Source organism: Hoplias malabaricus, chromosome 1, assembly GCF_029633855.1.
Source record: "Hoplias malabaricus isolate fHopMal1 chromosome 1, fHopMal1.hap1, whole genome shotgun sequence".
Taxonomy (NCBI): Eukaryota; Metazoa; Chordata; class Actinopteri; order Characiformes; family Erythrinidae; genus Hoplias; species Hoplias malabaricus.
Window position 1 is genome coordinate 8259035 of NC_089800.1, and position 12218 is coordinate 8271252.

General features: G+C 40.6%; 1 protein-coding gene across 4 annotated transcripts in view; it reads right to left on the reverse strand.

The window, feature by feature from the left end:
* Positions 1–6053, reverse strand: part of rundc3b (RUN domain containing 3b) — a 34242-nt gene extending 28189 nt beyond the window's left edge. For all 4 annotated transcript variants that reach the window (XM_066645595.1, XM_066645587.1, XM_066645612.1 and 1 more), the window contains exon 1: positions 5794–6053. In XM_066645595.1, the coding sequence (XP_066501692.1) occupies positions 5794–5876 (83 nt within the window). In that variant the 5' untranslated portion in view covers positions 5877–6053. The remainder of the gene's footprint in view (positions 1–5793) is intronic.
* Positions 6054–12218: the final 6165 nt, after the last annotated feature.

Genomic DNA, 12218 nt, shown 5'->3' on the forward strand with positions numbered 1-12218 from the left:
AGAACACACCCAACTCCTCACAGACAGTCACCCGGAGCTGTGTAACAGAGACACTACCTGCTGCACCACTCAATAAGTAGAAAGTGTTTAATAGTTTTGGATATCAGACATGGTCTAGAGCAATCAACATATTTAGGCTAAGAGGGAAGTCGTGCACATTTGATTTTGCCAAACTGTTGCTTTAAAGACATCCAATTGGCACAATTTGCTAAGTGTGTTTTGGACTTGTGACCCAAGTTTGAACCTCAGTTATGGCAGTCATCCATGGTTAAGAGTCCTAAAGCTCTTTAGACGGGAACAACGGCTTCGATCCGCCTGCTGATCTACAATGGTGCTGCAGAATCATGGGTGTTTTTTTTAGCAAACAGATCAGAATAGCCCTCCAAAACAGTTTAGCACTTTGCCATTACCTGAGCAGAATGAAACAATGCAGCTTGTGACTCATGTGTCTGTGGGAAACAAGTGCTTGCATTTTATCTCAAATTTGCCCGGTGCCTTATAACATAGAGGTTTTAAATGTAGGCTGCCCCTGATGAGAATTAATGTTATTGAATTATTAGGGTGAATTAAATGTCAGGTGGCCCATATCATGGAAACCATTTTTTTTTTAAAATATGCAAGCCTTATGTATATTGAACTTTGTAACACAATTTTGTGTAAATGTCGACTGAGTCCTTTAAGGGAAATAAGAGGCAAAATCTCATTACATTCATCATGGCAGTTCAAACTGGTGGAACCATACATTTCAGTCTAGAGCTCGTTTTGAAGATCACACAACTCTTATAAGGACAGTAGTCTTTTATATATATGAACAATAAAGTCACATCTAAATAGGGGTGGGTGATATTGCCCTAAAATAATATCACAATATTTCAGGGTATTTTGGCAATAACGATATTCTTGGCAAAGTGACAACACATTGAAAAATACTTTTATTAATTTCAAGAACACATTATTGCAACAAAACAAATGCTATATTAATAGTAATTACACTGAATTCATTCATTCATATATTATCTGTAACCACTTATCCAATTCAGGGTCGCGGTGGGTCTAGAGCCTACCTGGAATCATTGGGCGCAAGGCAGGAATACACCCTGGAGGGGGCGCCAGTCCTTCACAGGGCAACACACACATTCACACCTATGGACACTTTGGAGTCGCCAATCCACCTACCAACATGCGTTTTTGGACTGTGGGAGGAAACCGAAGCACCCGGAGGAAACCCACGCTGACACAGGGAGAACACACCAACTCCTCACAGACAGTCACCTGGAGCGGGAATCGAACCCACAACCTCCAGGTCCCTAGAGCTGTGACTGCGACACTACCTGCTGCGCCACCGTGCACACACACATATATATGTTAATAGTATTAAATTATTATTTATTTGTGCATGTTATTTCATAAACAAATCTGAATAACACAGGTGTCATCATACGATATGGCACAGCCCTACATTAAAACATTAGTGTTTCATTAAAGCTGCTTTAGAAAATGTTATAACAGCTATTGCGAATTGGTTAGTCTTTATATGTATTTAATATTGTTTTACACAGCTGTCATTAAAGGATGAAGTGGGTGGGGTCTCTTAAAGGAACCACAGCAGTCGTCCCAAAAAGAGGAAAAATATAGTTTATCAATTCCTAAATGACAAGTGCCCACTAGTTCCTTTCACAAGTTCCTGTTGTTTATTGTGCAGAACGTTACAGCAATAGTGCTGTGTATTGAAAAAACTGAAAATATTTCATTTCTCCTCTTTCAAAAAAGGCAGTTTTAACAACTGAAAGCACTGTTCAGTGGAAAAACAGAGCAACAACAAAAACTATTTCATTTGAAATTAATTTGAAACCTCACTTGCCCTCGCTCACCTTCAGACATATTTCACACCCACTTTGCCTCAGTGCTCCAGTCTGCTGGGGAAAGCAGCTTGTGAATAGCTTTTGTAGGTTAGTGTTGAATACTGGCCTATACAATAAGAGGATCCTGCTGGGTTCCCAATAGGAATCTCACATTAGCGGGCATTTAGGCTGGCACCATGCCAAGATGGCTTTTCCTACTTCAAAAGATGCTCTACGTGGCACAGTGTGGCATGGTTGAACATCTAAATATGACCAAATATAATCAAGTAATCCAAACGGTTAGTTACAAAGTGCATAGAAAATAATATGTTTACAGCATTTTCTCTCTTTATACAAGTCAATGTCACTGCAAAGTCAATAGTAGCCCATCACCCAAAAATATCCAGTCACGTAGGCTAACTGACCACTGATGAAGGGCTATCTGCCAAAGGCCAATGTGGCTGCATTCCCCTTCTCCAAACACAGCAGTGTCATAGTTCATATAACTGTTTTGGAGACTGAGAACAACTGATTAAAAAAATAAAAATAAATAAAAAAACCCAAAGAAGAGTGGAATGAAAACCTGCTTTGTAGACAAAACTGATATCCCCTGGACTATTGAACGGCTAAAACAAACTATTCATCCACAGCAGGAAGGCAGCTGTAAAAACAGGAAAATACAGCTTCAAAATATGCTAAGGAGTTTGAAAGGAGTTGCTCATTATTTATATAGGCTGTCAATTAGCAGTGTGACAAAAAAGAGAGTACCGATCAAATAGCACAACTGAAGACTGCCATGATTTGTGTCACATGGGGTCAAAGGAAACTGGCAAGGATTATACAGCTGTGTATAATACGCTGGTGGCCTTCCAAGACTAGAGTTGGGAAGCAAGCTTACAGACTGAAAAAGCAACTTTAGTTTAGCAGTATTTTCTGTTTTGCCAGAATCTGAATAGAATTTCTCAAGCAGCTCATACATAAAAAAACCAAAACAAAACAAAAAACATGGCTTTCTGGTTCCAGGAAACCATGTGACACTAAAACAAATCCTCATTAAGACAGGGGTCATTGGTTTGGGCACAAGTTAGCAGCAGCTAGCACTAAACTCAACAGCTGGGTGGAAAACCTGAGGACATTACTATTGGATGTTACGTAGCTAACTCAAATCTTCGTTGAATAATGCTGCATTCAAATGGAATTCAGGTGGTGGATTAAAAACCACATTACTCTTAGAATTAATTACAAATTGTACGTTATTATTTGCTGTTTTACCGCTGATGGACTGTTATGCCGTGTCAGAAACAGTGTTTACATCACAACTCGGGCAGTTCGTGCTGCATTAAAAATTTCTATGTGTCCGACTTCAGCTCCCAACTTTAGATTGTGTTCATGTGGTTCCTCCTGGTGGGAAATTCATTTTTCCAATAAAACAAAGAACACTTGAATGAAGGATAACCCCCAGAAGTGTTTTGTTAGCTTAATACACACAACTCTATTATGCAGAGTTATTAACGTACGTATACATATATACATACATACGAGGACAACTTTAACCCACAAAATTAAATAAAATTATAATGTGTGAACCCACAGAAAGCAAGATGGAAAGCAACACTGTCGTATTCTGCCTCAGTACTTCTCAGAAGTGTTCAACTGGCTTTTGGTCAGGGAACAATGAGTCTGATTGGCAGCAGAAACTTGTCACATGATTTTTCCCACTAGTAAACTACATTGGGGTGGTGTTTATATGCATCTCATAATTATGATATTTCTGACAAGGCTTGCATTTCTTGAATCAAACAAAGTGCTCAGTCAACAAAATGTCACATTACTCTTGGCCATGCATTGCCAGACCCTCTAGGGAGAGTCTGGTACCCTTCATCTCTTAGCGTGGCCAAGAACAGCCTACTACAACAGGGGAGAAAAAAAATAAATAAATTTGATTCACACACAAAGACCAATCACAAGTCTGCCATTCTGGCATGGTGTGTAGGAGGAGGCAATATTTGATTCATGTCGGACAAGTACCAGAGCCAGTACCAAATTATACACAAAATCGTTTATATATGTGAATGCAGAGATAGCCAATCAGAATGCAGCTGGCATAAACCTGATAGTGAGGCCAGTTTAACCGATTTGTGGGCGGAGCTTAATTGAAAAATCAAGCAACTAGTTTACTGGCTAACATCTGCGGTTCACCAAACTATACATTCAAAAAACCCTCATCATATCAGCAACACACACTATCGGAAAAGGGGTAGAAGTACAAGTACAATATTGTTCACTAAAGTACAGTGTAAAAGTGCCTTTACAACCAGTTGTACCTTTTAAAGTTCAGTTGCGTTCCCTAAAGTTATGCCACATTCTCCTCCACAGAAAGACGGGTAACCTTTCACTTGCAATCTTTAAATTATAGAGCCATGAAATGAAGAGGCATATGGTACTAATTATTTCCTAAGTACTGAATATGTAGCGTAACACCAGAATAACTCAGTCTCAGCTGAGAAAATATTCCTTCCAGTCAGGATTCAAGCTCAGAATTTCTAATATAAGACTACTATGTGAAAGCACATTCTATTTCAGTGGACTAACACAAAGCAAGGGTTTGTGACCACAGCTTACCTTAGCTACTGCGCAATATTGGTTGCATAGGTTAGAACAACATACATTGCACCAGGTAGCACACTGTCTGATATACAGCAAAGTCAAGGTTCCATTTTTCTGTAGACTGGGATGCCCTAGCTGTTGTCCCGAGGGAACATGTTATTATGTTCTTGGTTTACAGAGGATCAAAAAAGACAAAAGAGAATTTTGTGAACAATTCACGAGCGTTCCGAAAATGAGAAGCTGCGACTGTGATTAAACTAATATCCTAACTGATTTACTAGTACCCGACCGATTAAATTAGTACCAAGAGGAACATTTTCAGCAAAGCATGCAATACTAATTCAAACCCTCATTAAGTGGTCTACACATAAGGGGCTGTTAGAATGATTAAATCAGACTTTATGAGTCACCATTGATTACAGGCTTCATTCAGGGGTTGATTAGGGCACTGTAAACAAACAGAGTTGCCCACCCCATGCTCCAGGAGATCTAGCGTCCCACTCACAGTGTGCAGCAATTATTTTCATTCAAACCCTGCACCTTCCAACACCTAAACACCTTCAGGCAGTCGGAGTAGTGGGCAACACACTTCACATGACTGACTGGGGTTCGATTCCCAACCCTGCGCAACCACACTATGTCAATAACAATCCTTCCAATCCCCAGCATCTCTTTAATCTCATCTAACAGACCTCCAATGCAGTTTTTACAAGTATGTTTATTATGGAGGATGATGGACATCCACTACACACCATCATCGCAGGAAAGAGGAGCAAGTTCAGTGGCAGGCTGCTCTCACAGAGTAGCTCTACAGACAGAGGAAGTGCAGGAACAGGAAACTATGGCAACACATAAATAATGCTTTGTTTAAAGTAAATAACAGAATGTATAGGAAATTGTAGCCAAAAATTCAGAAATAGTGAGCACAAATTGAAAGTTGTTCCCGAAAATGGTTCTTTTTTTTCGTGAGATTAGGGTTTGAACTAAAAGCTTGTCTGAGATTAGTGCATTTCCATCTTTGTGGACTGGGAAGCAAGCCCACTGCTGTGATAAACCACCCACCCGACACCCCCTCCCCTCCCAATTTCACCTGGCTAATTTGCATGAAGCATTATGACGTCATGCTCCTACAACGCTCCTTTTAAATCAGGGTTTTGTAAATTGCGAAGCGAAAAAAAAGTATAAGAATGAGAAAAACCACTGCTAACATTTACATTACACCTTTTGTAAATGTCAAATTTCATAAAGGGGTATTAAAAATGTTGGAAGCTGCAGTAAGAAAACTCAGACCCGGTAAATCGAGCTCCGAGCGGAGGAAAAAGGGACCCCTTCTGTGGATCTTTACCTGCAAACGGTGATTAAATTCCGCCTCTCCACGGCTCTGTTCCTCGCGGCGGCTTTTTTACGGGCTCCGTTTAGAGATGCCATCCTTCGGCTTCTCCTCGCCTTCCCTTTCCCCTCTGTCTTCGTTCTGCTTTCTCCTTTTTCTCCCTCTTCCTCAGTCGCCTCTGGTTTACCTCCTCATCTCTCCTCTCCTCTCCCCGAGTAATAAACACAGCGGCGCGGTCACAAGACACAACACGGGAGGGGGGGCTTTAATGGAGCTTTGAGGAGTCACATGCCGAGAATATTACTACAACACACGTTCACACATGGGTGAAGGGAGTTTCCTAATTTGAGCGAACCTATCTCTGGCTGCGTCCCAAATGCCCCCTGCTTTCTACCTACAGCACTACAAACACTAAATGAAGGCTTCTACATGCTCAACACTGCATCATGAATCTTCTCTCTCTCTCTCTCTCTCTCTCTCTCTCTCTCTCTCTGTGTATGTTCCTTAGGGAAAATTTTGTGCAAACAGTCTACACTCGCTTGTTTGCTTTTGCATATGAAATCTAGTGACATCCCATTCTTAATCTATAGAATTTAATATGATTTTGGCCCAGCCTTTGCAGCTATAACAGCTTCGGCTCTTCTGGGGAGGCTTTCCACACGGTTTAGAAGTGTATTTATGGGAATTTTTGACCATTCTTCCAGAAGTACATTTGTGAGGTCAGACACTGATGTTGGACGAGGCCTGGCTCGCAGTCTCCACTCTAATTCATCCTAAAGATGTTCTATCAGGTGAAGGTCAGGCCTCTGTGCAGGACAGTCAGGTTCATCCACACCAAACTCACTCATCCATGTCTTTAAGGACCTTGCTTTGTGCACTGGGGCACAGTCATGTTTGAACAGCTCTGTTTCCTACAAAGTTGGGAGCATGAAATTGTCAAAGATCTCTTGGTGTGCTTTCCCTGGAATTAAGGGCAAAACCAAACTCCTGGAAAACAACACCACACCATAATCCCCCCTCCACCAAACTTTACACTTGGCAAAATGCTGTCAGATTTGTTGCCCATTGTCCTGGCAACCACCAAACCCAGACTCGTCTATCAGATCGCCAGATGGAGAAGCGTGATTCGTCACTCCAGAGAATACACCTCCACTGCTTTAGAGTCCAGTGGTGACGTGCTTTCCACTGCATCCAAAGCTTTGCATTGCATTTGGTGATGTAAGGTTTGGATGCAGCAGCTCGGGCCGTGAAAACCCATTCCATGAAGGTCTCTGTGCACTGTCCTTGAGCTAACATTCTGTAGTGTAAAACCAGTGAAAACGTTATATGTATAAACCCAGTAAACCAGATATTGGAATGTATGTTACTTATACTAATTTGTGCTGTTTTTTAGTAGTAATTTCGGCTACTTTAAAGCATAACTGATGCTCACACATTTTCAGCTGCACATAAACAGACCTAGTTTGTAAGTCTCCATGGAAAAACATTGATAATAAAAATGGATGCTATGGAACAGTTGCATAATCTCATAAGGTCACCATGTCCAATGCCATATGTCAGCTAGATGCAGGGCAAATTGCTGACTGGGCATTTGGGTCTACCGCAAAAGGTCTTCTGACAGAGGCCTTGGGACAGGCCATAATCTATAGATGGCCCAAAAAAAAAAGCAAAAAAATAAAATCAGGCAGATGTAAACAGTAGAATAAATATAAATAATCCATGCCTCCTGGTTCATATCATCCCCACTGTAAAGTAATGTAGAGTATTATATAAAACCTCCCAGAATTATTTTGTTAGCATTTCATTGATTTAATTCAAAGACCTAGTGGTCTAAACCATTGTGCCGAATGAGTTTGGCCAGTTTCAGAAATGGATTAAGCTTAGACTAAGTGGACTCATGGACTAAACTGCAACGTCACCATGAAAAATTAAATTAAATCTAGGCTCGGGCCTCTGCTAGGTCTGGGAAGCAGGCCCAAAGACACATAAAAGAAAGTGGCCTAGCCCAGACTAGACAAACCTCATTATAGCAAAGTGTTTCAGCAGCTGATTTTTGGCAATTTTCCCAAAAATCTCTTCACACACATCCTTATAACGAGGCTCTTCAGGGTCTCTTTATTAAAGGCAGTGGCTGTACATAGAACTGTAAATAGTCCAATAACTATTTGAATGCCTGAATTGTTAAATGGATCTTCTCTAGGAAGATGTCCGCTACAGTTCTGTTAGTGTTAAAAGACATAGAACCTTGTTTAGTATATTACTGCTTGACAATGGGCATTGCAAGGTTAGGGTCATTTGCAGCAGCTCTAGAGCACATCCCCAAAGGTGCTGAGACACGAAGCCTTTAAAGGTGATCTTTATAATAGTGACCTCTGGTGGATATCTAGAGCAAAACAAGCAGCACGACTTTACAGTGGATATTAAACGGAGGCCATTTGCAATTGCAAAGGAAGCAGTACATTTCAGTATATCACAGTCACATAAAGGAAAATCAGGGTTGTGTTGTCAGATTTATTGCTCTCGTTGAGATTTTGCAGCTTGAGTAGTGTTTGAGCGATCAGTCAATAAAACAGTAATGTTCAAATTGCACTAAAGGATTTTGAACCATTCATTCATTCATTTATTGTCTGAAACTGCATATCTAATTCAGGGTCCTGGTGGGTCCAGAGCCTACCCAGAATCACTGGGAGCAAGGCGGGAACACATCCTGGAGGGGGCGCCAGTCCTTCACAGGGCGACACATACACACTCACACATACGGACACTTTTGAGTCACCAATCCACCTACCAACGTGTGTTTTTGGACTGTGGGAGGAAACTGGAGCACCCGGAGGAAACCCACGCAGACACAGGGAGAACACCGATTTGAACCAGGTGGAAGTTATATTATATATTTAAATATTCTGTTGAGAAGCTTTAGGAATGACCAGCATTCTAGCTGTGAGCTGAGGTTAAACAGTTCTAAGATACTGATAAAATCAAGCTGAGTTTGTAGTAGACGTATTTCCTTATATAGATTTTAAGTGAATTTGCAGCTTACATTATAAATCCTTTATATGGTTATTGTACATGTTCATGTATGTAGTGGATAGTACTAGGGTGACCAGACGTCCTCTTTTACCCGGACATGTCCTCTTTTTTAGACTTCAAAAAATGTCTGGGCGGAATTTCACAAACGTCCAGGATTTTGTTTTTCTAGAGCTTACATAGAACTTCGAGAAGCGTTTCGTTCACAAACTAGTCCCGCCCTCCCCTACTCCGATTGGTTCGCTTGAGTGAGAAGGGGGCGTGGTGAAGTAGCCTAAAATCTTCTGATTGGACGGTCCGACTGTAGAGCTACCGTTATTGGTCGATGACCTTCTCTGTAAACATTTAATTGGTCAATCTGCACGTCAGTAGTCCTTGTTTACCTCAGGCAAAGCTCATGTACCTAACCTCATCTCGAGCAGCTATGCCGAAACGTAAATGTAAGCTCCCCCTTGTGTAAGAAACACAAACAGTGAACCAGCTGGAGGGTCGTGGGAGCTAAAGGAACTCTATGTAAGATCTGGTATTTTTGCTTCTGGGCTCCCTCTACAGTTGCATGGTGTAATACACATTTAGAGCACTGTCCTGAAATCAAGAGGGATGAGTCTCTATTCTCCCTATTACAGCTCTATCTCTAAAACAGCAGCTACATAAAAGAAGGAAAAAACTTTCTTTACCTTCAACTGAAGTCAATTTAAAAAGATTTTATTCCAAATTCGTTGGAGCATTTCTATTGGTCCATTCATCATTAACGTTCCACACAATGTAAACGACAGCTGATGTGTTTAAATTATGTAGTAAATTGAAAACCAGCAACCAACAGCTTTGGACAGCAAAAATTTGTTTGAGCATAGTGCATCTTATATTGTGCTACAATAACTCTGTGACTGCTGGGATCAGACAGACAAGCCCTCACCCCTCTCACACATCAGTGACCCTAGAACACAATTTGGCATGTGTTAAAATGCTTAGATCCATACGATTCCCCTTTTTCTCCTCTTTCCAACACATTAACTTCAAGATCTAACTGGTCACTGTAGAGATAGTCAATGTTATTCGCGTCACCTGTCAGTGGTTTTAAACTTGTTGCTGATGAGTTTATATGGTCCAAGTATTTATCAGGTTGTAGACTGCAGCCTGGAATAAGGATATACCACTGGATCCAACGTGAGTTTAAAGATGACTCATCTTTATGTCTTTATAATCAACCCAGACCAGTTAATGATTACATACCACAGTAATGATAATGAAAGGATGTCAGTTTAAACGTGAGGTCATTCATAAACCAGAGCTGTTACTGTATAAAACAACAATGTTATTAAAAAAAAAAATTATATATATATATATATATATATATATATATACAGCTCCAGGAGCCTGGAGGTTGTGGGTTCGAGTCCCACCCCGGGTGACTGTCTGTGAGGAGTGTGGTGTGTTCTCCCTGTGTCCGCGTGGGTTTCCTCCGGGTGACTGTCTGTGAGGATTTGGTGTGTTCTCCCTGTGTCTGTGTGGGTTTCCTCCAGTTTCCTCCCACAGTCCAAAAGACACATTTTGGTCGGTGGATTGGTGACTCAAAAGTGTCCGTAGGTGTGAGTGTGTGAGTGAATGTGTGAGTGTGTGTGTTGCCCTGTGAAGGACTGGTGCCCCCTCCAGGGTGGTTTCCCGCCTTGTGCCCAATGATTCCAGGTAGGCTCTGGACCCACCGCGACGCTAACAGATAATGAATGAATGAATGAATATATATATATATATATATATATATATATATATATATATATATATATATATATATATATGTGTGTGTGTGTGTGTGTGTGTGTGTATTTGAACAAAATTAACCCTAGAAATAATCGAAATTAACTCTAAATAATTTACCTGGAGCATTTTTTTAATTTAAATTTAAAATTTTGCTTAAATATCCAAGTATCTATAGACTTTCAAGCAGGTCAGATTTCTTTAGTCATTTTTCAACATGGAAAAGTTTAGAGAGCACAAAGTCAAATAAGGTAAAATTGTGTTGATCTTCATTCAACAGGAGATGTGTATTAAACATAGTTACTCACCTGAATATGTCCGGGTTTAGGACGATGTTTATAAAGTTTCATACAACTGGGAATCTGCCAACTGACAACTCATACAACTGACAAACTTGCCTGGATGAAAACCCATGATTATTTTGTCTCCACATAGTGAGGAGGATGGTAAGAGAGAGAAAAAAATCACAAGGATTACTGTTGGAGTGTTACATAAAAAAGCAGCATTTTGTGGTCACTGAGTCTCTTCTGATGACAATTCAAAATAAACAGATTATTTATAAAGTATGACACGAAACATTTTTTAAATGAATTGTGGAGGGGATTATATTTCACATTCATGATTTCATTCATTCATTGTCTGTAACCTTTATCCAGTTCAGAGTCACGGTGGGTCCGGAGCCTACCCGGAATCACTGGGCGCAAGGCAGGAACACACCCGGGAGGGGGCGCCAGTCATTCACAGGGCGACATACACTCATGGACATTTTTGTGTCACCAGTCCAATCGGAGCACCCGGAGGAAACCCACGCAAACATGGGGTGAACACAACACCTCAACAGTTACCCAGAGTGACACTGTAGGACATCGTATCAATAATTCTAAAAACAACCCCATACTCGAAAAACATCTAAACATCAACAGCTAAAAATCCACTATCAAAATGACAATATTAACAAAAAGCAGTACTTATTTTTTGATGATTCCTATCTACCTCCTTCTATCTGGTTCAAATTTTTAGACTCCATCTTCAAATTCTATACCACACTGTCAACAACACAAAAACTGATAACAGCAAAGTGTGTTAGCTGACCAATCAGCTGCCTGGATCAGGTAATCTTTAACACCATGAAGCTGGTGATCACCTTTGACGGACATGCAGTTTCCAGGGTTTATTGTACTTTATATAACCTGAGTAATAAGTTGCATGACTTTGCGCAATGTATCTTCCTCTGGTTGACTCATGAAAAACAGTCATATTTACTAGTGTAGGTCTTGCCATGGATGTTCAGGACTTATGGAAAACTACTGACCATACAAGCTAGGTCAACTAGATGAAGATAATTTCAGTATGTATTTAATATAGGGTCATATTACAATTAAAGTATACACTGATCAGCCGTAACATTATGGACACCTCTTTGTTTCTACGCTCATTGTCCATTCTCTCAACTCCACTGACCAAACAGGAGCACTCTGTAGCTCTATTATCACAGACTGTAGGCCATTGGTGCTCTGCATACCTTTTTTGGCCCCATGTCAACCTGTTCTTCAATGGTCAGGACCCCCACACAGTATGAAGAGCAACAGATGGCCTACAGTCTGTAACTGTGGCACTAAAAAGTACTTCTGTATGGACAGTAGAAACAAGGAGGTGGT